At 49.5% G+C, this 26293-nt stretch overlaps 2 protein-coding genes across 8 annotated transcripts in view; both read left to right on the forward strand.

Annotated features, from left to right (window-relative positions):
• Positions 1–6893, forward strand: part of PLD2 (phospholipase D2) — an 11834-nt gene extending 4941 nt beyond the window's left edge. The window contains exons 11-25 of the mRNA XM_008570080.1: positions 548–631; positions 776–854; positions 1639–1749; positions 1930–2100; positions 2464–2590; positions 2779–2897; positions 3001–3114; positions 3254–3358; positions 3565–3653; positions 3763–3876; positions 4044–4093; positions 4348–4482; positions 4696–4849; positions 5735–5849; positions 6112–6893. Of these exons, the coding sequence (XP_008568302.1) occupies positions 548–631; positions 776–854; positions 1639–1749; positions 1930–2100; positions 2464–2590; positions 2779–2897; positions 3001–3114; positions 3254–3358; positions 3565–3653; positions 3763–3876; positions 4044–4093; positions 4348–4482; positions 4696–4849; positions 5735–5849; positions 6112–6336 (1792 nt within the window). The 3' untranslated portion in view covers positions 6337–6893. The remainder of the gene's footprint in view (positions 1–547; positions 632–775; positions 855–1638; positions 1750–1929; positions 2101–2463; positions 2591–2778; positions 2898–3000; positions 3115–3253; positions 3359–3564; positions 3654–3762; positions 3877–4043; positions 4094–4347; positions 4483–4695; positions 4850–5734; positions 5850–6111) is intronic.
• A 4966-nt stretch (positions 6894–11859) lies between these two features.
• The window catches only part of MINK1 (misshapen-like kinase 1), a 53051-nt gene continuing 38617 nt past the window's right edge, over positions 11860–26293 (forward strand). For 3 of the 7 annotated variants that reach the window (XM_008570083.1, XM_008570086.1, XM_008570087.1), the window contains exon 1: positions 11860–12160. In XM_008570083.1, the coding sequence (XP_008568305.1) occupies positions 12104–12160 (57 nt within the window). In that variant the 5' untranslated portion in view covers positions 11860–12103. The remainder of the gene's footprint in view (positions 12161–26293) is intronic. The other 4 variants (XM_008570081.1, XM_008570082.1, XM_008570084.1 and 1 more) reach the window with 2 other exon arrangements.

Here is a 26293-nt window from a genome sequence, read left to right on the forward strand (position 1 = left end):
TGTCCGGCAACGAATCGCAACCCTCAGTGTTGCCCCCGTACCGGACCGGGGACCAGCAACGGGATCGCAAGCCTCGGCGCTGCTCCCGCGCCTCGCTCAGCCAGTGAGCGGGAGCCGGTCTGTATGTGGGATCCGAACCCTCGGACGGGAGCGCCGCCGCGCTTCCCAAGCGGCGCACTATCCAGTGCGCCACCGGGCCGGCCCTGAACTGTCAGTTCTTATTCTTTACTAATTTTTAGTTGGCTTATATGTCTTTTTCTTATTGATTTGTTGGAGCTCTTTATGTATAATGTACTAATGCTCCCAGTCTTTAATCAATTTCTTTAGTTCATTATGTCTTTTGTGATTTTTATTTTTACTTAGCTCATACTGGCAAATCATACTGACAAACCACACTTTGATATATCTGATACCATCTGTCCTCTCTGATCATTCCTGGTCTTTGGCTCTGGTGTCACCTCTGACCCATGACTGTCCTCCGGTCTTCACTCTCCAGAGCTTTCTGGCTTCTGACTCCCCTGACCTCCTTGGCTTGGCCTCCCCCCAGGTTTGTGAATGGGGCAGGTTACTTTGCTGCTGTGGCAGATGCCATCCTGCAAGCTCGAGAGGAGATTTTCATCACAGACTGGTGGTGAGTGGGGAAAGGCTCAAACAAGGAGGGGCAGGATAGGGCCTGTGGCAGATCAGTGTATGGGTCAGAGGAGGGAGTAGAAAAGGAAGAATGGCTGGTTGTTGGGGGCTTAGCTTGCCCCTCACCCTGTGCCCTGAATCCCAGGTTGAGTCCTGAGGTTTACCTGAAGCGTCCAGCCCATTCAGACGACTGGAGACTGGACATAATGCTCAAGAGAAAGGCGGTGAGGAGAGTGGTCAGGCTGGAGGGCAGGGGTGGTGGGGGTTGCCTGTGGGTGGAGATTGATCAGAGAAATGGTAGCGCAGGGCAAGGTAGGGAATTTGAGGCTTCAGGAGAAGGAAACATGCCCATTCTATCTCAGTGTCTGTCAAACATCACCTCCTCCTGGCTTCGTCTTCCCTAAGGCGAACTGACACCTTGCTCTTCAAGCTCCCTTCCACCTTACATGAACTTCTCTCCCAGTATCATTACACTTTATTGTGTTGCCTGGGGTGTACGGGTCTCTCTCTCTCTCTCACTGATTGATATCACTAGTTCCAGTACAAGACACAGTGCCTGCTAGGTAGGGGCATCCATGGATGCCAATAGGCAGGAGGAAGGATACATGGATGATGGAGGGTGGGTGGGAAAGTGGAAGACAGGTGATGGAAGGGAAATGGATGGAAGGATATGAGTTGGAAAGGTGGAGGGACAGCAGGGTGGATGGGTAGATGGATGAGTAACAAATGGTAGATAAGGGGATGAGTAAATAGCTGGGAAGATGGAGAGAGAGACAGTGGAGGGCAGGTGGGGAGGTGTGTGGATGGATGAGTGGGTGAGCAGATAGATGACATTCAATGTAAGTTTGCTGCAAGCATCAAAGCAGGGTGTAAATGGCAAAGCATCTAGGATCTCCAGGCAGGGTGGAGGGACGTACAGGAATCCTGTGCATGGGGAAGGGTTTGGGAGGGTAGAAAGGGACCACTCTGGGAGAGGCACTAGGACCTGATTCCCCCACTCATCACCAGGAGGAGGGTGTCCGTGTGTCTGTACTGCTGTTCAAGGAAGTGGAATTGGCCTTGGGTATCAACAGTGGCTATAGCAAGAGGGCTCTGATGCTGCTGCACCCCAACATAAAGGTGACTCTGGGGTCTCAGAGACCTCCCACACCACGGCCTTCCTCACCACACTTCCCCATCCCCCCATCCCTCCTCTACCTGAGGGCCTCATCCTTCCATCTTTCCATTCTCCCTCCCAATGCCTCCTCGGTCTTCCCTCACCTCAACCCACCTTCATGAACTCGTCCATACCTGCCCCAGGTGATGCGCCACCCAGATCAGGTGACATTGTGGGCCCATCATGAGAAGCTCCTGGTGGTGGACCAAGTAGTTGCCTTCTTGGGGGGGCTGGACCTCGCCTATGGCCGCTGGGATGACCTGCACTACCGACTGACTGACCTTGGGGACTCCTCTGAATCAGCCACCTCACAGGTAATTCCCCCAAGGCCTTCCTGAGCTCCCCAAACTGAGATGACCTAAATCCACACCCCTTCCCAGCTCCAGCCTTCCCCCTCCAGTCATTCCAGGCACTTCGCACCCTCAGAGTTCCTCAGCCTTTCTGGGACCCTAAGAACCCACTTTGAAAATACTATATAATGCAATCCCTCCCCATTCCTCTAAGGACATCAGATGCAGCTGAAGGAGAGGGCTGGGGAATCATACCCTCTCTGTTTCATTCTTGCTCTCTCTGTCTCTCTCACGCTCTTGCAGTGCTCTTATCTTCTCTTTGGCCCTGGCTCTGCATGGCCCCCATGACCTCTCCTTGCCCCTGGCTTGGGTGTGTTCCCCCTACAGCCTCCCACCCTGTGCCCAGACTCTCCAGCCACCCCAGACCTCTCTCAAAACCAATTCTTCTGGCTGGGCAAGGACTACAGCAATCTTATCACCAAGGACTGGGTGCAGCTGGATCGGCCATTTGAAGGTGAGGCCCCTCTCTCCAAAGCCTCTGAGAGCTGGAAGTGGGGGGTGGAGTTGGGGCTGGGACTGAGAATGGGATGAGATGGGTTGAGGATAGTGTAGCCTTCCCTCTGGCAGGCTCCTCTCCTCCCTGCCTCAGGTATTCCCAAGCGACCAGCCCTGTCTTCTCCCCTGACTCTCCGGGACCCCCAGATTTCATTGACAGGGAAACCACACCCCGGATGCCTTGGCGGGATGTTGGGGTGGTTGTCCATGGCCTGCCTGCCCGGGACCTTGCCCGGCACTTCATCCAGCGCTGGAACTTCACCAAGGTGCTCACTCCCTCCGGTGGGGGCTGGAGGGAGGGAGGGAGGGAGGGAGGGAGGCAAGGACAGCTTTCCACCTTCTGCTGACTCTGCCATCCCACCACCTCAGACCACCAAGGCCAAGTACAAGATACCCATGTACCCCTACTTGCTGCCCAAGTCCACCAGCACTGCAAACCAGCTCCCCTTCACGCTCCCCGGTGGGCAGTGCACCACTGTGCAGGTGAGGCACCTGGCTTCGGCCATCCCCTCCTTCCCTTTCCTTCAGCCCAGTGCCCCAGCCCACTCTCCTTGATGTGACAGCCTCCTGCACTCCTCCTCTCCTGGGGACAGGCACCACACCATATTCACCATCCTTGTAGGTCTTGCGCTCAGTGGACCGCTGGTCAGCAGGGACTTTGGAGAACTCCATCCTCAGTGCCTACGTGCACACCATAAGGGAGAGCCAGCACTTCCTCTACATCGAGGTCTGATTGGGGTGAGGGTGGGGGAGAGATTAGGATGTCAGTGGGATCGATGATTGAGGGCTGGTGTAGATTCTCCTGGAGCAAAAACAGAAGTCTGGGGCCAGGATCTGGGCTGAGACCTGGAGTCTGAGTGGGGGCTGGGGCTGGGAGCTGAGGGCAGGGGCAAAGGCCAGGCTACTGATGCCTGTCTTTGGTCCCTGCCCCAGAATCAGTTCTTCATTAGCTGCTCAGATGGGCGGATGGTCCTGAACAACGTGGGCGATGAGATTGTGGAGAGAATCCTGAAGGCCCACAAGTAAGGTGGACTGTCAGGAAGGTGGGGACTGTGGGCGAAGTTTAAGCCCAACCAGAGGGAGTGGGGCTTTAAGGACCTGTCACACATCTTACTCCACCCCTCTTTCCAGACAGGGGCAGTGTTTCCGAGTCTACGTGCTTTTGCCCTTGCTCCCTGGCTTTGAGGGGGACATCTCCACAGGTGGTGGTAACTCCATCCAGGCCATTCTGCACTTCACTTACAGGTGATCCCTCAGCCAGACTCCACCTCTCGATGGTCCCACCCCACCCGTGCCCCCTCCTGACTCTGTCCTGATTCCTTTCTTCTGGACCTTTGAGGTCCACCTCTCTCGTGACGTCCTCCTCTCTGCTCCCCCAGCCTCTACCTCCCTCAATCTTTCTTTTCTCTCAGGACCCTGTGTCGTGGGGAGTATTCAGTCCTACACCGCCTCAAAGCAGCCAGTGAGTACTGGGGGCGGGGGGTTCAAGCCCTGGACCCCTGGGGAAAGGGAGTCTGGGGAGCTGGAGGGCTGGCAGTGGGGGAAGGAGGCCATCATTCTTGCGCTCCTCTGAGGCTGCTCAGACCACAGGTGGCCTCTCACTGCAGGGAGAAGCGTATAGAGTAGACTCTGGCGGGGCTCTGAAGTGAGGAGAGAGGTGCACAGAGAGGGCACCTCTCACCACACTCCCCGCTCCCCCAACTCTCTTGCACACAGTGGGGACAGCATGGCGGGACTATATATCCATTTGTGGGCTTCGCACACACGGAGAGCTGGGCGGGCACCCGGTCTCAGAGCTCATCTATATCCACAGCAAGATGCTCATTGCGGATGACCGGACAGTCATCATTGGTCAGTGCTGGACCTGGTCCCTGGCAGTGAGAGGAGGGTGGGGAGGGGCCAAGGGAGGAGGGGGAGGGATGACAGAGACTGCAGCTGAGGCTCAAGTGGGGATGGAGATAAAAGATGTGTTGCCCACAGGCTGGTGTTCTGGTAGAGGTGATGGGGTGTTGTTGGGGTCCCCCTGGGCTCAGGCAGACACAGTGTGCCCTGCACTCACCCCAGGTTCTGCAAACATCAATGACCGGAGCTTGCTGGGGAAGCGGGACAGTGAGCTGGCCGTGCTGATCGAGGACACAGAGATGGAGCCATCCCTCATGGACGGGGTGGAGTATCAGGCAGGCAGGTTTGCCTTGAGTTTGCGGAAGCACTGCTTCAGGTAGAGCTGGGGTGGGGTGCCGTGAAGTGGAGGTGGGGGGCAATGGGGAGGGGTTGGCTTTTGAGCCAGATGTGAGGGCTGCTTAGAGGTAGTACTGGATTTCCCAGTAAGAAGACTAATCCAGTTTAGGGTATCAGCAAAGTAGGAACCCCCCAAAAATGAGAAAAATATTTTTAAAATAATTTTTTTTAAAGCATCGAAGTAATCGCCAAAGTAGAGATAAATTGGGCTGGTCCGTTAACTCAGTTGGTTAGGGTGCAGTATTATTTTATTTTTATTTTTTTAAAAGATGACTGGTAAGGGGATCTTAACCCTTGACTTGGTGTTATCAGCACCACGCTCACCCAGTGAGCTAACCGGCCATCCCTATATGGGATCTGAACCTGTGGCCTTGGTGTTATCAGCACCACGCTCACCCAGTGAGCTAACCGGCCATCCCTATATGGGATCTGAACCTGTGGCCTTGGTGTTATCAGCACCACGCTCACCCAGTGAGCTAACCGGCCATCCCTATATGGGATCTGAACCTGTGGCCTTGGTGTTATCAGCACCACGCTCACCCAGTGAGCTAACCGGCCATCCCTATATGGGATCTGAACCTGTGGCCTTGGTGTTATCAGCACCGCACTCTCCCGAGTGAGCCACAGGCCGGCCCTAGGGTGCAGTATTATAACACCAAAGTTGATGGGTTGGATCCCCATACTGGCCAGCCGCCAAAAAAATAGTAGAGATAAATTAAAGCACTGTTGCATTTGTTTCCACTTATTTTATTGTTTAATATTGCATCTAATTTGAATGACCTGGGTAGGGACAATATAAGTCTTCTGGTACTCAGGTTCCCAAAAGATTTTAATCTGGCCCTGCTGTTACCTCTTTCTCCTATAGCGTGATTCTTGGGGCAAATGCCCGGCCAGACCTGGATCTCCGAGACCCTGTCTGTGACAACTTCTTCCAGTTGTGGCAAGAGACAGCTGAGAGCAATGCCAATATCTATGAGCAGGTGTGAGCTGAGGGGGGCTGGCCTGGGGAAATTTATGAATTATCCTGCTCAGGATGGGAGGGAGAGAAGCCCCACCAGACAGACATTCTCAGAATGGGGATGGGGGTCTGGGTGGCATTTACTATCAAGGAATTCAGTGCCCCAGAGTCAATGTGGAGGATATTGACAGATGGTATAGGCAGTGGGGGAGTCCAGTCCAGTTGAGCTTGGACTCCTGGGAGAGACTCCCCAAGCCTTATGGGCTTCCTGCCCCCACCCACAGATCTTCCGTTGCCTGCCATCCAATGCCACACGTTCCCTGCGGACACTGCGGGAGTACGTGTCTGTGGAGCCCCTGGCTGTGGTCAGCCCTCCCTTGGCCCGGTCTGAGCTCACCCAGGTCCAGGGCCACCTGGTCCACTTCCCTCTCAAGTTCCTGGAGGATGAGTCTTTGCTGCCCCCACTGGGTAGCAAGGAGAGCATGATACCCCTGGAAGTGTGGACATAGCCAAGGCTCCAGACAAAGAGAAGTCACTGGCTGCTGGGCTCTACCATGTCTGGCTCCGTGCCCCTCAACCCTGAGGACTGAGGGCAGTGCCCTTCAAGATCTGGGGAGGCAGTCATCCCTGAAGGGGACTAGAGAAGTCACAGAGGACCCTTACTTGACAAGTAGCTAAAGAGGCACTCCTAATCCTGGGCTGGGGAGGCAGGAGAAGGTCCTAGAGATGTTCATCCTCCCTGCTGCTCAGTTCAAACCACTGTTGCTGAAGAGAAGCGGAACTCCTTCCAGGAAGCCTGGGGCCAAGCCTCTTATTGCAGGAGGGGTCTCTGCCCTGGACCTTCCCCATCTCTTCCTTCCTCCTTCTGCTCTTAAGATCCCTCCCTGCCCCAGGGCCTCTCCCAGCCCGTTGCTGCCAAGGTGGAGGGAAGGGTGAAGCCACTTCTGGCTTTAGCCCCTGCAGAGGGTGGGGAGAAGGGCACGCTAACTCCCCCCACCAGCCTGCTGACAGACACTAACTTTGTATCAGTGCAATAAGTATTTCATAAATAAAAGTGTAGAAAAGGCCCATGCCTCTTCCTTGGAGGAACTGAGTGCTTGTCTCAGGTCCTGCCCCCTGGCTAGGCACAGCACCAGTCCCTCTCACCTTTTCTCCACCCCACTCCTTTCTTCTTTGGCCTCTCCATTTCTGCTCCACTTGTCTGTGGCTTTGGGAGCTCAGTCACCTGGCTCTTTTGTCTTTTTTTTTTTTAAAAGATGACCGGTAAGGGGATCTTAACCCTTGACTTGGTGTTGTCAGCACCACGCTCACCCAGTGAGCAACCGGCCATCCCTATATGGGATCCGAACCCGGGGCCTTGGTGTTATCAGCACCACACTCTCCCGAGTGAGCCACGGGCCGGCCCACCTGGCTCTTTTGAAGAGAAGGTGTCCACACGGTGCTGCCTGGGTAGAAGGAAGGGCAAGATCAAAGCAGGACACATGGAGAACTGTGGAGCTGACGCTGCAGCTGCCGATGAGGGAGGGGCAAGTGACAGCATTAGGAGAGGCTTAATGAAGCCCCTTTGGGAGTGGCGAAGGAAAACTGGGCGCAAATCTTGGACAGTCACATCACTTCTGTGGACCTCAGTGGTCTCAACTGGGAAATGGGAATAATACTTACATGACTGGCTTGCTGTAAAGACTTAAATATTTCCTGAGCATCTGCCAGGCTCTGTTCTAGAGTCACAGAAGTAAGTACCACAAAATCCCCGCCCTTGTGGTGCTTATGTTCCAGAGCTTCACTGTCCAGTAAGCAACCACTAGCCACATTTGGCAATTTTAATTTAAACGAATCAAAATGAGAAAGAATTAAAAATATAGTCCTTCACTCACACTAGTCACATTTCAAGTGCTCAATAGCAACTTGCTGCTAGTGGCTAACAATTGGACAGTGTACGTATAGACTATTCCCATCACTGCACAAAGTTCTACTGGACGGTACTACTCCTAAGGAAAGAGATAGAATCAACGGCACAGTCTGTGAAAGAGTATAACATACACCGAATTGAGGACAGTTACCTCCCAGGAGGGGTATACAGAGAGAGCTTCAACTCAATTGGTAACTTTTATTTATTAAACTGAGTGGTAAGTATATGGAATATATATATATATATATACAGACAGAGTATACATACATATATATATTCATTACTTTTTTTTTTTTTTTTTTTAAAGATGACCGGTAAGGGGATCTTAACCCTTGACTTGGTGTTGTCAGCACCACGCTCAGCCAGTGAGCTACACCGAATTGAGGACAGTTACCTCCCAGGAGGGGTATACAGAGAGAGCTTCAACTCAATTGGTAACTTTTATTTATTAAACTGAGTGGTAAGTATATGGAATATATATATATATATATACAGACAGAGTATACATACATATATATATTCATTACTTTTTTTTTTTTTTTTTTTAAAGATGACCGGTAAGGGGATCTTAACCCTTGACTTGGTGTTGTCAGCACCACGCTCAGCCCGTGAGCAAACCGGCCATCCCTATATGGGATCCGAACCCGGGGCCTTGGTGTTATCAGCACCGCACTCTCCCGAGTGAGCCACGGGCCGGCCCTATATTCATTACTTTTTGTATGTCTGAAATATTTTACAGTTAGAAAAAAGTTCAGCACACATCTCGGCTCTTGCCCTTCATTCCCTCAGCCTCACTCCCCAGTCTCAGAATTGACCACATAAGCAGGAAGAACCGAGGAGAGTAGAGTGAAGAGTTCAGGAAGCCTTCCTGGAAGAGGGGTGTGCTGGGGGTGATGGCATGAAGAGAAGGGATGATGTTGCTCTGCCCCATCCTCTCTTTCGAGTCCAGCCCTCCAGTTCTCTCAAGAAGCCATTTCCAAGCAAGAAATTCCACACATAGCGGTCTCCTGGCACTAATTGGCATTCTGTTAATTAGCCTCATTGTCAGTACTAAGTGCCTCTTTCCCTTGGGGAACCATTACCTGTTAATAGTGGAATGGGGTGGAGGCAGCAGCTGCCCACAGCTGGGCCAGGGGCTAGGCAGGCTTCTGCTTCACACTGTCTATCTGCCCTCCCCTCCTTAGTCCTGGAGTTTCTTGAATGGAGGCCCACCAAGATGCAGGGGGCAAAAGCAGAGGGCTCAGAATCAGAATTGGCTCTAGACCCAGAACGGAGAAAGAGCCCAGTCTTCCAAGGTGGGTGGGAGGCCCTGAGGGCGACTGGGCCTGTGCAAAGTGTTCATTTATCCTCCAGGTGTCCTATAATTAGTGTTATTTTTAATATTTTAACTTTCCTTGATGCCTGGTCCAGAGCTCCCGACCTCCACCATATTGTCTGTTTTAAAGTTTTTATTATGGGCAACTTCAAATACATACAAAAGTAGAGAATAGGATAAAGAACCCTCATGTATCCATGTATATCCATGTCTCCATACTCCAGCTTCAATAATTATCAGCACAGGGCCAATCTTGTTTTCTTCCCTCCCCACGCCCCAGATTACATTGCCTCTTGAGGCTTGGGTGGCCATTTATTCCATCCCTGTGATCTTGATTTGCTCATTCATTCATTTAGTATCTATTAAAAACTCTTATGAGTCAGCCATCAGTAAACTTATTGAGTACCTAGTATATGCCAAGTGCTTTACATACATAATTTTATTTTATCCTAACCTCCCTATTATTATTATCTCTGTTTTACAGACAGAATTGAACCTCAGAGAGGTTAGTGATTTGCCTAAAGTGCTAATTTCAAATTTGATGTTTGTCCCGACCCACAGGATATTCAAAGCAGACCCTGGAGGGGGAAGTGGGAATGGGATGGAAGCAAGAGACGCGAGAAATGGAGACCAAGACAGTATTCTGATCAAGTCCCGTTTATTGGTTTGAAAGTTACAGCTTATATAGGGAAAAAGCAGGCATGCTGCAAAGGGTCTGGAATGTAAAGATATGATAACATCTTGAGGAGAAACAAAGACAGGACATTCAAAGTAAAGGTTGCTGCCTAGAATGTTTATGGTTAAACAGTTTCTGGAGAAGGATAAAAGGTCACTTGCAAATTAACTTGCATAGCCAGGAGCAAGCAGTTTCTGGCACAAGCAGATTACGAGGCAACTGTCACATAAGCACGGCCACATAAAGAGGGGAGTGGGGCTGCTCGCTCCCAACAGATGTTTTTTCCTACTATCCCAAGGTCTTGACCTTGAACAACTACAGTGCCTACCCAGACAACAGATGCCTTCATTAACTTTAGTGTTACTAACCTCTAGTGGGTGCCAGACACTGTGCTGAACAAGACTGACATCATTCTTGTCTTTAAGGAAAGTCAACGGATATTTACAAAGTCAGGCAACTAAAACAGAAGAGCCAAACTCAGCCTTAGCGGGCCAAGGAAGGCTTCATGGAGGAGGTGGCTTAGACAAGTAGGACAAAGCAAAGAGCAGTGGGAGTGAGTATGGATGGGCTGGGGAATATTTTAGGGAGAAGAAACAGTTAAGTGCAAAGGTTGGGGGAAAGTATGTTGGGTTCCGGGAACTGTGAGTAGAGTATTTTAGTATGGCTGGAACATGTGAGGTTGAATAGTGGAGTAATGAAAAATAAGGCAACGAAAGTCAAGGGTTCGTATCCCCTTACCAGTCAGCCGCCAACCAAAAAAAGAAAAGAAAAAGAAGGCAGGGGAAGCGGCCAGAATCTTGAAGGGCCTTTGATGCCACACTTTAGACTCTACCCAGAAGACAGTGGGAGCCAGCAAAGGACCTGAAACAGGTGAGTGACATCAAATTTGAGTTTCAGAAAAGTCACTCTGGGTATAGGGAACTAACTCGAGGGGGTCAGGCGAGAAGCCACGTAGGAGAATAAGAGTCATGGAGGTGAGTGGGAATAGTGGTTTGGACAAGGAAAATGGCAAGGTAATGGGTTGGGAGTAACAGTAGGAGAGCAAGACTGGATGTGCATCCAAATGTACTGAGGAGAAGGGCCCAGAAAGCAGGACTTTTCGTTCAAATTCTAACTGAAGTTTGTATGAAGGCTGGTAGTGGAGACTTTCAGAGGTAGTGTTGGTGCTGGAAGAGGTCTTGAGGATCATACAGGCTCCCCTCTCAACTTCGCAGTGAAAGTAAAGCCCAGAGAAGCAAAGCAACTTGCTCAAGGTCACACAGCACGCCAGTGGCGGAAGATGACCTTTTTCTTACACAGTTATTATCCAGTCTCCAGTGAGGCAAATGGCTGGGAGTGCTGTGCCAACATGACTAGATCTAAGGTGACCCAAGCAAGATTTGAAGGGATTGGACACAGATTCCTCCTCTTTCCCTCCACCACCTCTTCCCTCATGGGTGACTCCAGTGATCACTTAATGAACAACTGTTGAAACAGTTCCTTTGTGCAGCAGTATAGGTCTGCAGTAGGATTCCCTATTCTGAGATCTAAGATCCCCTCCTCAGTACCCCCTACTCCAGCTGGGGAAGGGAGTAAAGGGCCTTCTGGTGTCCCCCTCCACCCGCTAACTCCCGCCTGGTTTTTCCAGCCAAATTCTCACGGAGAGGCCCCTCCCTCAGCGGCTCCACTGTTGCCATGGCATTTGGGTGGGTGGACAGCCCGTCCTATCTAGAGGCTACCCAGCCTTCGCGTGGGGAGTTACCATAACAACCCCCCTAGCAATAGAGGGGGTTGGGTCCCGCCCCCATCCCCCGCAAATAGAGAGGTGGGTGGCTTGATTGGCAGCTGGGCACACGAAAGAAGGAGGGAAAGGGAAAGAAAGGCGTCAAAGGAGATCTAAGAAAGAAACAGGGGAGAGAAAACGCAAAAAACAGGTAAAGGGAAGGAAACACGTGTGCGCAAGCGCGCCAGCTGGTGGGCGCGCTCCGCGGCCGCCTCGGCCACCGCCCACTTCTTTCACGCCAAGCTCGCGCGGTCGCTCAGTCCTCGCGCGCGCCTTTCGCCCGCTCTGCTGCGCCTGCGCGCAGGTGTCGGCGCTTAGGGGGAGGGGGAAGCCGGCGCGCTCGCGTCACGTTCCCTCTTCCACCCTCCCGGTGCACGGCCGCTCCGCGCCTGCGCAGGAGAGTCGGGCGGCTCGGGTTGCAGGCTCCGGGGCGATAGCTCCTGTCAGTCGGTGGGTCGGTCCTCCCGCCGGCCCTTCCCCCTCCCTGTTCTCCGGGGGAGGCGCGGCGGAGTCCGCCCCCAGGGTCCCCCGATGGGGGAGAAGCGGCGACGGCGGCAGTGGAATAACCGAGCCGGAGCGTGAGCGGCCCCGGGGCCCCGTTCCCCGCGGAGGCCATGGGCGACCCAGCCCCCGCCCGCAGCCTGGACGACATCGACCTGTCCGCCCTGCGGGTGAGCGCGCCGCCCCCAGCCTCGCCCTGCTTCCTGTCCCCGCCGCAGCGGAGGGAGCGGGGTGGCTGCATGCCTCACGTGCTCCCTGGGCGCCCCCACTACCAGCCCCGTTCCCCTCGGCGACCCCTGCCCTTTTCCCGGGCTCCCGCCGCTGCTGGGCCCCCGCCCTCTGCTACCCTTCTCTCTCCACTCGCTGCAGATTCTGGGAGCCAGTTCCGTCCCCACCCTGTGGTGCCCCGCCCCCACACTTCCTTGCCACCCTACCTTTACTCTGGGGGTTCTGGACCCCCTACATGCAAGGTGTTGGAGGGTCGCTCTCTGGTTTTCCTAAACTTAGGCCCCCCCATCATCTGCAGAATCTTTACTGTGGCCCCTCACCTCCTCTTGGCCCTCTTTCCACCCTTGCCTTTACTTAAATCTCCTTCCTCCACCTCCTCTTTCCCGACTTCTCGAATTTTGACTTTGCAACTGTCTTGACAGCCTCCCCCTCATCCCTCTTTTATCTTCCTCGCCCACCCCTGAATTGCATGTCTTCTCTGGTCGGAATTCCAGCCTCCCCACTCCACTCCACCTCACCCCTCCCCTCCTACCGTCTCCGTCAATCCCACGTTCGGTTTTCCCTATCCCCGCTCTCCTGTTTCAAGTGCAGCAGTCCAGAACCAGGCATTTCCGGTCTCAGGGTCCCTGAATATTCCATTACCAACTCTGCAGCAGTGTGGGGCTGGGAGGGCAGACAAGTGCACTCGGAGAGCAGGGGAAGCATTCGTTCTCTTCAGAACTCCAGCAGGGCTGGGAAGAGGATGTTTATGTATGTGTACACACAGAAAACACATGCTGCATGTGGTCAGTCCGGAGGTTCGGAATAGCGGTGGGTATTTGTACGTTCGCAAGTGGAGCTGTCTCAAAGGAGGGGCTCACTGGGAAAGGGGCTGAGAGGAAACAACTGCAGCAGGAATTTCTTCGAAATACTCGTTTATTGTCCCTCGTGGGGCACATACACGCTCTCGTTTAGGAGCTTTCAGTAGCACTTATGTATTTTTCTTCAGCAGAGAGCTTTGGCTTAAGGCGTGACTTAGTGATTTCAAGGTGAACACTCCATACTACCAGCCAGGTGGTGTTTCCATCCTGTGCCCTTCCAGCTTTCTCAACAGGCCAAGGCATGCAGAGAGCAGGATTTCCCATCTCTAGGTTAGCTTCTCTGGAGACCCCTGTTCATATTGTCTTCTGGCTTTTGAGGTAGCCAGGGAACATGGCCAGTAGCAGGAAAAGGCGGTCAGCCACACAGGTGCCCCGGATATGACTGGAGGGGAGAGGGAAATTGAAGAGAGCAGAGTCATGTTGTTAATTGGGTTTCTCTAGGTGACACAGTTTTTTTCTTGCCATTCAGGTCATAAGTTGTTTGGCGCAATATTGGGCTATGAGACCTGACTTGCCGGAGAGAAGGCGATAAGTTGGTGGGGAGAGAGACTGAGCACAGAATTTTTGTGTGTGTGTTTGTGTGTGTTGATGGGGAGAGGGTCCGAAGGCTTTAGGAAGGAGATTCTTTAGGTCCTTTTAGCCAGTGTATAAACTGGGATGCTCAAGTCAGTTGGGATTTAAGATGGAAATCCAGGCTCTAGGGAGATGTCCCTTAATGTGCTCCACTCTGGGGTGAACCCCTACCTTCCCTTCCCACCTTGATTGTTGATTAACTCTGGCTACAGGTTCCTTTGCCCGTGGTGAAATACAGTAAGAAATGGGTGATCACTTGCAAGAGCACATAGTGAAAAAAATACAATAAGAAATGGGTGATCACTTGCAAGAGCACACAATGAAAAAAAATGGTTTGGTCCAAAGCATGACCTTTGGTTTTAACCTTGTGGGACTCCGCTTGAGCTTCTTTTTTCTTTTACTCTCTTCTGGTAGTTTGGCCTGGACCCTCAACCTGGGATTTCCAGCAATTCTGCAAATACCCTCTGACCTTGGATGTGGTATTTCCCTTCTGGACTTCTGTGCATGAAGCAATGTTATCCTCCTTCCTCAGTTGCTCCTGCTTTACTCTCCTCTCCTGCTCCTCAGGAGAGCCGGGTGACCTGCTCCTAGTTTTAATGTCTGTCCTGCCTTATGCTTCTTAAGAAAGCAATCAGCTTTCCCCTCTACCACCCTAGTACTCTAGAGCTTGAGGGAGAGCCGTAGTTTCTTTGAAATAGGGCTACAGAGGGCCTGCTTTCTCCTTGCTGCTGATCTTTTCTCAGAACCTGTTCCCCCTACTCCACCTCAGAAAGCTGCTGAGGCACTGTTGAGCAGCTTGCTCAGTCATCTCTTGTTCTGGTCCTGTCTGTTGTCCAGTGAGAAACGTTAACCTGGAGAATTAGCAGCAAAGCATGTCTCCCTTTACTACTTCATTTTGTGGTGGGGGTGGGGTGGGGGTGGGGATGGAAGAGGTGTTCCAGCATTTATTAGCAGGCCTTAAAGCCCAAGATGTCTTTCTCCTGTGGTTTTAAGATAAGGCTTGGTTTTCAGGTAGTGATGAGAGTAATAGTCCGATATTAGGGAAGATTGAATTGCATTAATCTCTTAGCCATGTGTGGGGAAGCCAGATGGACCTGCCACTTTGTGACTACAGCCACATGACCTCTTTGAGGCTCCATTTCTCCACCAGCATGGTAGGGAGAAGCATGGGTGGAATTATATTCCTAAATTCAAGTCCTGGCTTCCTCACTTACTGTGTAACCTTGGCCTTGCTCCCCTGTCTCACTTGACTCCCCTTACTGCAGATTCTGCAAAAAACCTTACCTCTCTAAGCTCCATTTTCTCATCTCTGTAGTGGGGATGGTAAAGGTACTGAACTCAGAGTTGCTGAGGATGAAATACTGCATGTTAAGTACTTAGTCTAGTTCCTGGCACATAGTGACCATATATGTGGTACCACTTATTGTTACTGCTATCAAATGGCGATCGGAGAAGCCTTTTTTTGTTTTGTTTTGTTTTTTTCCCTTGTTTTGTCTTTTTTACTGACCAGTAACGGGATCGCAACCCTCGGTGTTGCGCCCGTACCACGCTCAGCTAGTGAGCGGGAACCGGTCTTCACATGGGATCCGAACCCTCGGTGGGAGCGCCGCCGCGCTTGCAAGCGGTGCACTCTCCAGTGCGCCACTGGGCCGGCCCTTGTTTTGTTTTTTAAAGATGACTGATAAGGGGATCTTAATCCTTGACTTGGTGTTGTCAGCACCATGCTCTCCCAAGTGAGCTAACCAGCCATCCCTATATGGGATCCAAACCCATGGCCTTGGTGTTATCAGCACCACACTCTCCCAAGTGAGCCACGGGCCGGCACTAAGAATATATCTTTTCTGAGATGTTTTTGGAATCAGACTTTGTCTTGTGGTAAACAGAGTTCTGGAAGCCTCCATTTGAATGATTCCCTTGAAGTAAAGTTAGGATCATCCAAGAGAAAATTTGGGCCTTTTGTTTCAAACCTTTTATGTGTCTAACCTTGGTTATATTCCAAAAGAATCTTCTGACTTGGAACTCTTGGCTTCTCACAAAGGATAAGTATCAGCGGAAGTGGATGGGACATGGAGGGGGCAGACCCCAGGCTGACCTCTCTCTCTTCACACTGTTCATTTTGGTTGACCCACTTCATAAATCAAACAACTTCTCTTTACTGCCCAACCAGCTAGAAGTTTTAGACTGCAGTGTCCTTGAAACTGTGAAGCTGTGTTCAGTGTTGCTGTATTGAAATAATATCATGGAGCACATTCAAGAGAGACTTGTTGCTAGGTGGTAGTTGCTGACAGCAATGTTCTTTTTCAAATGATTTTGTGTTGTTGTGTCTGTTTTTTTGAGAAGTCTCTTCTCCTTCCTTTTCTTTTCATGTGGCTGTGGAGCCAGCACCACTTGGAAAGCTGGCAGTTCTGGGCATGTATTTCTAGGCTGCTGAGCAACGTGGGACTGTTACTGTGTTCTGATGTGCTAGCTGTCCAAATGTTGAGGACAGATGCCTTAGGCAGGAGAATGGGAAGACTGACCTCCTGCAGCAGAAGTAAAGGCATTAAGTAGTGACTTTTTTTTTCCCTACAGAACTTCAAAGGGGGGGCGGGGCCCTTTGAGGAATTCCTGGCATTTGGAATGGAGTGAAATGCAGCTTTAGCAAAATGATGGAAAGAAGATTACAAAGAACTTTGCTGGAGCTAGATGTTCAGCCATTCCTCAAACACCACCCTTTATGCTATGGGATAGGACAGATCACCATAGCTCTTAGTCATACATGGAGGGGAGGTTCTCTGGAAGAGTGAGGTTTTGACAGTTAAGATAACAGTAAGAGGGTCACCAAGAGAGCCAGCTGTTTCACCCTCTCACTCTTGCCCTAAGAGCTCAGTTAACACTATGCTCCCTAGAATCCTGATTTCACGTCTGGCATCCATTCCTCTCAGCATTGAACTGTGTGCCTAAGACAAGGTAACACACAACTTGGATATGTAGAGCATCCTCGCTTGTCATTTAGGGGACAAGATGGCAGGAAGTGAGCAACTGCTCTTGACAAGCTTGTGTTCTGGCATGGGTCTATAAATAAAGAATGCAGTAATTCCTAAGCCCAGAACCATAATACAATTCTGGGACTAAAAAGCATCTCCAGAAGCCATCTGATAGTCTGCCTGCCTAATCTTTCTGTCTCCAGACAGAGTTGAATCAGAGAAAGTTATCAATAATATCCTTTCCTGCATCAGTCACCAAGCATTGTCAACTGTGTTGAAAATCGGGTTCTAGATACTATGGGAAGGATGTAACACTGTGTGTGCTCTGGGAAGCTACTTAACCAGAGCTCTTGGAGCATCCGCCTAAGAAATGGCTTTGCAAACTCATGCTCTCCTTAATTGTTATTGCTTTCCTCAGTATCTTAGAACTCTCAAGGTAGGGACAATTTTGTTAAATTTGACTGCCAACAATTACACTCATTTTCTGTTGTCCAGTGGTCAGTCATCTTGAATCTAATATTCAGTTTCCATCCCCTTCAGCACCCAACTTATACCATTATCCCTCTCACTCTTTTCTTTCCTAGGTTGAAGAAATAGAACAAAAAGTAATCAGGCTAGTAAGTCCTTTCTGAAAGCATTTCTTGAATTCCCACACTGTATAGGAAAATGGAGAAATGTCACTTGGTAGAAGACTTGGACCCTGTCCACAGCTCACATTCCTTCTGTCCTCTCTCCAGTTCTTCTTGCCATTTTCCTCCCAACCACCTAGTCCTTGACTTGAGTGTGGGATTCTCTCATCGATAGAAAGCTCCTCTAAAGGGTAATTGGAAAGGTACTTGAGGCTCTTTGTTCTTATTAAGGGTAGGGAATAATGGAGGAAGGAGGGAAGAAAGGGGTAGGATTGTAGTGATCCAAGTGAACCTCTGGATATTTTGTTCAGTGGCCAGACAGCCTGAGATGTCCCTGCTAATTGTGTGTGGGGGTGGGGAGGGTGGTAGGATTTCATGTTCTGTTTGAGGAAAGATCTAGAACTAGGCACAGAGGACACAGTGGTGAACAAGCCAGACCTGGGTCTTCTACAGTCTAGTAATAGGGAGAGACATTACTCACATAATCATATATATACAATACATATATTATAAATATATAATTGCAAGCCATGGTAAGGACTGTAGCAGAAAACTTTAGCATGCTATTATTACATATAACAAGAATTGTTTTTACTTTTTACAAGACAAAAATATTTGGTTGGCTTATTGAGAGAGACATAAATTACATCAGAAAGCCAAGCTGGCATTACTACAGAAAGGATTGAGGTGAACCAGCAGGTAGAGTTTGGTGATGGCCAATATAGGTAGACCCTGGAATGGGGCCATTTTTAGAGGGCAGCATTTGGTCAGCAACCAAGGGCCAGGAGTCTGAGGATGGAGTGGAAACTCTAGGCTTAACTTCCAAAAGGATTTCTTCTGAACCTTCCTATAAGAGGGAAAAAAAAATAGCGTATTTGTTTGAAAAGGTAAAGGCTTGTATACGGAAAGGGTGTATGACTCCCTTTTTTGTTCATTGGGGGAGGTTCTTTGAGTACTGGGTCTGTGGACTCACATGTGGCTCTGCAGAGGGTGGGTTGAGTGTGCATGTTGCCTAGAGCTGGCGTATGAGGCAGAAGGGTGCATCACTAGGGGCCGGCCCGGTGGCGCACTGCTACAGTGCGCCGCTTGGGAGTGCGGCGGCGCTCCCGCCGAGGGTTCGGATCCCACATGCAGACCGGCGGCTCACTGGCTGAGTGAGGTGCGGGTGCAACACCGAGGGTTGCGATCCCGTTGCCGGTCCCGGTCCGGTGCGGGCGTGACACTGAGGGTTGCGATCCATTGCCCGTCACGAAAAAAGACAAAAAGGAAAAAAAAAAAAGAAGGGTGCATCACTAGATGTTATCAGCCTAAGTGGTGGCTAGGGTATGGAAGGTAGGTAAAGCCTCATAGAAATAGAAACAAGGGGCCGGCCCGTGGCTCACTCGGGAGAGTGTGGTGCTGATAACACCAAGGCCCCGGGTTCGGATCCCATATAGGGATGGCCGGTTAGCTCACTGGGTGAGCGTGGTTATGACAACACCAAGTCAAGGGTTAAGATCCCCTTACCGGTCATCTTTAAAAAAAAAAAAAGAAATAGAAACAAGTAGGTCCAGCGTTAGGTTAGTTCCTGTGGTCTGTGGGAAGTGGTATTCTTCCTAACATTAGAAGATACTGTATATAAATAGATGAGACTCTCAATTTACATTGTATACAAGTAAAAGATGAGTGGGGTGTGGAGGGGGAGTGTTACTGATTTTGCATGTTTGAAATGAAATAGGGTTGGGGAAGCCACAAGTCTTGAGCTCTTCGAGGAGCCAGACTCCAGGAGCAGCTTGAATGTCAGGAAGATAGCATCACATAAGATGGTGGGATGAGCTATGAGAAGTAGTTGGTGGTGCAGCCTGTGGGAGGAACCTGAGTGGCTGGAGAGAGATGAATGGAGCAAATGGGTACTATTTGCCTAAGAAAAATGGTGATGATTGGTGAGGCAGGAGGCAAGAAGACCTTTGACAGAGTAGGTAGGTAAGACCTCAAACTATCTGAGAAGTTCATGTCCTCATAGCAGGAGACTCTTGCAGGGCCAAAGGTGTATGGTGTTTCTGTAGTCACAGCAGGGAACCCCTGCACTCAGAGTCTGTGACTAAGTAAGTATATGTGGCAATGAATGCTTTTGGTTCTGTTTGGGTATCTCCACTTTGCCTTTGGGATGAGAAGGCCTCCTTACAGCAGGCCTGATATTGGCTGGTCCTCTGAGGGAGAATGGGAAAATTTTTCTGCCCTTTTCTACCAGGAATCTTTTTTTTTTTTTTTTTTTTTTTAAGATGACCAGTAAGGGGATCAGCATCCTGCTCAGCCAGTGAGGGAGCCGGCCATCCTTATATAGGATCCAAACCCATGACCTTGGTGTTATCAGCACCGCACTCTCCCGAGTGAGCCATGGGCCGACCCCTACCAGGAACCATTTGAGGATGGGATTTGAAGGGCTTGGGTTGCCGAACTGCTCCTGGAAGCACAGATTGAGAGGAGTTTTCCATGAACAGCAGTCCTTGCAGGGCAGATTGAGGATTAGTAGGGCTGAGTGAAGAAAATTCCACCTCCTTCAAGGGCCACCTTAACTATATTTTTCCACAAAGCCTCCCCTTACTGTGCCAACCTTGCTGATCACATCATTCTCTTTCTCGCAAACCTGATGATTTAGCATTTGATTACATGTTGCCTTATATTGAATAATCTTTTATGGTCTTGTTTTTCCTACCACTTCCTTATGTTTAGGGACTGTGATCCATATCTCCTATTGATCCCTTACCATGCCTATAAAAATGCTGAGCACGAAGTAGGGGTTCAGTAATTACTTGGTGAGAGATGTGGATCTAAGTATTCCCGTGACTTGTCCTTTTCTACTAGATTCAATCCACAAGCAATAAAGGGTGCCTAGTACATACTGGGCACTGTGAGAAAAAAGCAATACAGGTGCTTACTCAGTGATTCTCAACCAGGGTGGCACTGCTCTCCAGGGGGTGTTTGGAAATGTTAGGGAAGGAGGTTTAATTGTGACTCTGTCTTGGGAGCTCTAACAGCATTTAGTATGTGAGGATCAGGGATGTTAACCATCCTGCAATGTCAAAGACAGTGATTTAAGAATTTTTTTTTCCACCCATATTGCCACTAGTGAACTAGTTATGGACATGGGAGAGGCCAGGGGAAGAACTAGACAGGTTTCTTCCATAAAGTAGAGAGTAGTTCTTAAGTCCCCTTGTTTATTTCTTTCTGGGTGGAGAGAGGAAGGTAGGCTCTAAATTCTTTGTGTGTATGGCACATATCTCCCCTAACAGCTTTTATCTATGTGCCAGCACACCTCTGAAGTTAAAATGGGTAGGCTCCAAGCCAGGCTGTAAGGAAGATTTTCATGTTCTCTCTTCACCACCCACCCACTCTTTCTTTAAAGCCACATTTGTAAGAAAGTGGCTGAAGCATGCAGTACTTGGTCTTTTAATTCCAAGTGGTTCAGGAAAGAGTCTTCAGGAAAACAAGTGGACAGGGTGCCCCAAAGCCTAAGCAGCCAGAGGCAGAGTTTGAGAGAGGGGCATCATATTTGTCCCTTCTCTCGGGTCTTTTCATCCTACAGTTGTCCCTTTTGCAGGCCAGTGACCAGAAGGTAGAAGGCACCTTGCCCAAGTGGATCTTCTGGGGGCAGGTGAGCGGTTGGGAGTAGAACAGCTGATCTGGTCAAGCTGGAGCTGTGCAGCGAGCTGCCTTGCCCTTCTCACTATCTCCAAGCCTGAGTTAGGAGGGCAGAACTTGATAGGTCCCTGGCCTTGTTCAGCTGAGGTTTGGAGCAGCTGAAGAAACTCCTCTAACCTTAACAAGGTCACTCATGGTGCAGACTACCTGAGCCTCACATGTGGAGGCAGTGTTGGGAAGAATAGGCAGCATGTGAATCAGAAGTTTGTTGGTTCTGTATCCTTGTAGACCTCTACTAAGCCCTTCTTTTTCTGTCTGTCTTCAGTTCCAAACAAAGATTGCTCTGATACAAGTCATTTATATTGTAACGTGGATTCCTTTCAGAAGGGGGGATTTGGGGTTGGAATAAGAACAATAATGAGCACTTACTATGCAGTAGGTTCTTCCCTTATGTAATCTCATTATCCCTCACAATAACCCTTTGAGATTGGTGATATTAACCTCTTTTTTTTTTTCTTTCTTTTTTTTTACGGCTGCCAGTGCAGGGGTCGAACCCTAGACCTTGGTGTTATCAGCACCACACTCTAACCAACTGAGCTAGCTAACTGGCCAGCCCTTATCCTCATTTTCAAGATGAAGAAGCCAAGGCTTAGAGAAGTTAACTTGGAAGATAAATAACTTGCCTAAGTTTGGACAGCCAGTAAGTTGCAGAGCCCAGATTCAGACTCAAGTCTGGTCACTCCAAAACATGAGCTTGTGTTCACCCCTGTGCAATTAGAGGCCTGCTCCCAGGTGTCAGGGTACATGTATGGGTGGGTGCTGAGGGGAGGGCAGGAGAGGGCAGTGTGTAGCTGGCATTCTAGACCAGTATCGTTTTCCACTTGAGTTAATTGTAAACATGTAATATTTCTGTGACCTGTGGTAAACAGGCTCTGTGGGCTTGCTGAGGGCTTAATGTTTCTTGGTAAAGTGTTTGGAGAAATATAGCCTGTTTCATGGATTGGAGACAGACTATATGAGAAATAGTTACTGCCCTCCAGTAGCACATAGTCTTGATCTGTGTCTTGGTAGAGGACAGGTTTTGCTTGTATACCTGGGACTTTTTTGAAAAAAGAGGAGGAAGTAAGTGACTTTAGCTTGAGCCTTTGGGAACTGCTGGGGAGTTGGCATTGGTGGGCACATGCTGGAAATACAAAGCTCTGTGGGCCTGTGCCCAGAACTGATAGAGATTTCTGGATGTTGGGCTACTGGGCACAACACTTTAAAGACTGGAAGGGAAGGATATGCAAAAGAATTCAGAAGATTTAGTCTGGAGGAAAGAGTTGAATAATTCAGAAGAAGTCCTGTTCTTCAGAGGGAGGAAAGAAAGGCTGTCTCATTTCAGCACACCCTTTAAAATTTTTTTTTTTGTGTGGTAAAATATACATAAGACTTACCATTTAAATCATTTTTAAGTGTGCAGTTCTGTGGCATTAAGTACATTCACGCTGTTGTGCAACCATCACCGCCGTCCATCTCCAGAACTTTTCCATCACCGCAACTGAAACTCTGTGCTCATTAAACCCTAACTCTCCGTTCCCTCCTCCCCAGCCCCTGGCAACCACCGTTCTACATCTCATCCTCCCGTGTGTGTGCAGAGTTGGGCAGAGGGCCTGACGTGCTTAACATCTGTTGAGTCAGGTGAGGTGGACTGTCTCAGAAGTTCACGTGTCATCAGCCAGCCCAGAGCACTTCCCTTCCTCTCGGCTCTAATGCAGGGGGATAGGTCTCTGGAAGGGATTATAAATGAAATGGCTGCATGGAATCACAAGAGGATCAAGCAGAGGAAAGAGAAGTTAAGGGTTTCTCTTCCGTATTCAGCTTCTGTTGCTATAACTTACTTTCAGGTTTTGTTTTTATGCTTATATTCATCATCTTGCGTGTTCTCAACCTCTTACGTCATCTCATCCTGTGGGTCTAGTGGGTAGGGGCAAGAGGAAGTGGGAAAGAAGGTCACTTAGGGGATTAAAATAGTACAATTTAACAGCGTTTCTGCATTTGTGTGTGAGGGGGTACATGTGTTAAAGGGGAGTCACCCTCCTGGGCCTCCAGGCCTAGACAGTTTAGAGCCAGGTCAGGCTCTGTATCCATCTATGGTGTCCGCACTGCTGGACAGACCCAGAGCATTACCTAGAATTGAGTTGAGTCTCTTAGAACCAGGGTGATCAATTCAGTGGCCTGCCCAGCCTCCTCACTTTCCCCATCCACACCATTTACAGTTTCTTCATTGGCCTTATGGGAGGAAGAGAGAAAAAGAAGGGAGTGACAGGGGTGTGTTCAGGTTACCCCAGAAGAGAGGGCAGGAGAGCCACCCTAGAAAGGCCTGTCTTAGAGGTCAAAATCCAGGCCACAGAGGCCTCTAGGTGATAGATTGGGGTGGTAGTTATATTAGGCCATTTCTGTTGCTTATAACAAGATACTAGGAACTGGGCAGTTTTAAGAAAATGAAATTTATTGCTTACAGTTTCGGAGGCTGGGAAGTCCAAAGTCCAGAGATTACATCTGGTGAGGGTCTTCATTGGTGGTGGCTTTACAGCAACTCAGGGGTCTCACATGGCAGAAAATGACAGAGGGGGGGAGGGAGGGAGGGAGAGAGAGAGAGAGAGAGAGAGAGAGAGAGACACACACACTCAGGTGCTCTCCTTTTAAAGCCCTCAGAACTACACCCAGGGCTACCATTAAACCATCAACTTGATCACCTTTTCAAGGCTCCACCTTTCAATTACTGTAATAGGATTTCCCACCGTCAACAGCTACAATGGGGATTAAGTTTTGGGGGGACATTCAACCCAAGGCAGTGTCTTAGGGAGCACTGTTCAGGGCTGTGCTGTTAGTTTACCGGACAAGAGCCTGCAGTACATGAGACCTCTGCTTTTCCTCAAAATAGTGTGGGATCCCAAGGATTGAGTATTTATAAGGTCTTTTTCTCTGTCTGTTGTATATAGACGTAGAGAACATCTTTTCCAGGGGCTGCCCAATACCGAATGGCCCTTCTCACCAGTTCTCACTGCAATCTAAAGCCTACTTTTTTCTTAGATTGAACCAAGTATGAATTGGGACTGATTGTTTTCCTTGGACTGAGCCTAGACTACCCAACCCTGGTGATCAAATTTTGAATGAAGGAATGTTCCAATCGCTAACTCCTAGAAACACTATCTTCTTTAGATGTTATCCTATATTCTGCCATTATGCACTGCCTGAATATTGTTATCATCACCACCAGTAATAAAATAAAAAAGTGATTTAAGTGCTTGTGTTTAAAGCAGAGAATCTACAGGCCATCTTCCATTTTAAAAGGTGTCAGCCATAAACCAATGTCTCAGAGCAGGTTAGAGCTGACTTCCTATACTCACATGCTAATCACTCTGCTGTATGGCCCAGTCCTCACCAGAAAGGAAGAGCTCATGTGATTGGTCGGTCTGGGGTCCAGGGTGTGGTCTTTGCAGATGAAGTATGTTTCACAAGTTAGAGATAAATGCTCCTGCTACTACTCAGATTCCCTGCTCTGGTCTCCTAACCTCAGATTGGGTAAAATTGACCATCTCTAGAGAGCTCCCAGTGGAGGCCTGCCAATACGAGGGGCCTTTCCAGCTTGGGTAGCTGCCTTTGAGGCAACATGATCCATGGAGTGAGCATGGCATCAGGAGCTGGGCGACCTGGCTCTAGTTTCAGTTCCATTTCTAGCTCACATCTCTCTGGGACTTGGTTTCCTCACCTGCGAGACGAAGGGATAGGGACTGGGGCTTTTAAGCAGAGAGGCTCAGTCAGAATCACCTGGATAGCCTTTAAACCTGCATATACCCAGGCCCTGCCCCCGTCCCCCCAGGTGATTCAGTCAGTCCAGGGTGGGGCCCTGGTATGTGCGCTTTCCCAAGTGAGTTGATGCAGGTTTCCTGCTGAGAACTACAGGACCAGGTGATCCCTAAAGTCCCTCCAGAACCAGGGGTCCTTGTTTCCTCCCTCCCTTCCTAAAAATTTGAGTGCCTACTATGTGGCGTGCTCTGTTCTTAATACTGACTTAAACATATGACTAGATCAGAGGTGTGATTGCATACATTATACAGAAGAAAAGGTGCACTTATGGGGTAGTGATTGTGTGTGTTAAGCTGGGCAAAGGAGAAGTTGAGACAAACGATATGGAGGGTGGAGGTGGCCAGGGTGAGATGGTGTCTCAGAGCTGGTCTGGGAAACATCAGTACTTTCTTTGTAGAGATCTAGGGTGTGTTGGAGTGTGGGCGTGGGACTGAGCATCTATGGGAGGGACACAAAAATAAAGGGAAGGTTCAAAAAAGGTCTGAAGAACTATTAGAAGTATGACTTCAGAACATGTACTGTCTAGAGACTGTTTCCTGAGTCTGTTAGTGCTGAGGGGACAAGCAGTCAGAACCATGTGAGAGAACCGACTTGGGAAGACAGAGAATTTTTACTTGGTTTTTTAAAAAATAAATTTATTTATTTATTGTTTTACTGGGGTTTTTTTTTGGGGGGGGGGTTGGGTTTTTTTGGCAGTTGGCTGGTAACAGGGATCGAACCCTGGACCTTAGTGTTACCAACACCATGCTCTAACCAACGGAGCTAACCAGCCAGCCCTTTACTTGGGTTTTGAGGATAGGGAGGGACATGGAATAGGTGGGGCCTTCCCATCATCACTTACCCCCCAACAACATAGGCCTTGGAGACAGACTTGATTCAAATCCCAGATCTGTCACTTAGTATGTGATCTTTGGCAGGTAATTCCCCTATGCCTCATTTTCATCCTTTGTAAAGTGAGGGTAACAAGATCCACCTAATAGGGGTGTTGAGAGGATTAAGTAAAAGTGATGTAAAGTGCTTAGCCTGACAAATGCTCATGAGACAGGTAGTGGCTGCCTGTCTTCTCTTATTGAAAAAAGTGCCCAGAAAGGGTGTCTCCTGGGATTCTGTTAACATTCCTCTCCTCCAGACTTAGTGTTTTAAAAAAGACAGAACTACCCAGTCCATTGATTCCAATCTTAATGGCTGTGGGTGAGTCATTGAGCCCCAGGTACAGGCCTGGAATTCTGTGAGCCTGCTCCCCTTTCCCTGGCTTAGAGCCTTCTACTACCTCCTGAAAGTCTTCCAGCATTACTGGAAGAAGGAGTAGCTGCAAAATCTTATATCTGAACATGAGAAACTCCTGCTTGTCCTGCCCTCTGAGTCAGGAATTCTGGCAATCATTGGGCAGTCACTCCTGCTCTGCCATGCTTTGTGTAAAAGCTGTGGACCCACCCACGGGAATCACTGCTTGTGCCTGAGGGGGAAACCTGTGCCTCAACCGTGGGGACATTCTGACGGGGATACGTGGCTTTGTTGGGATGTGAGAGAGAAGACATTGTACAAAAATGTGTGAAGAGCTTTACGGAAAGGCA

The sequence above is a fragment of the Galeopterus variegatus genome, unplaced genomic scaffold (assembly GCF_000696425.1).
Source record: "Galeopterus variegatus unplaced genomic scaffold, G_variegatus-3.0.2 Scaffold569, whole genome shotgun sequence".
Taxonomy (NCBI): Eukaryota; Metazoa; Chordata; class Mammalia; order Dermoptera; family Cynocephalidae; genus Galeopterus; species Galeopterus variegatus.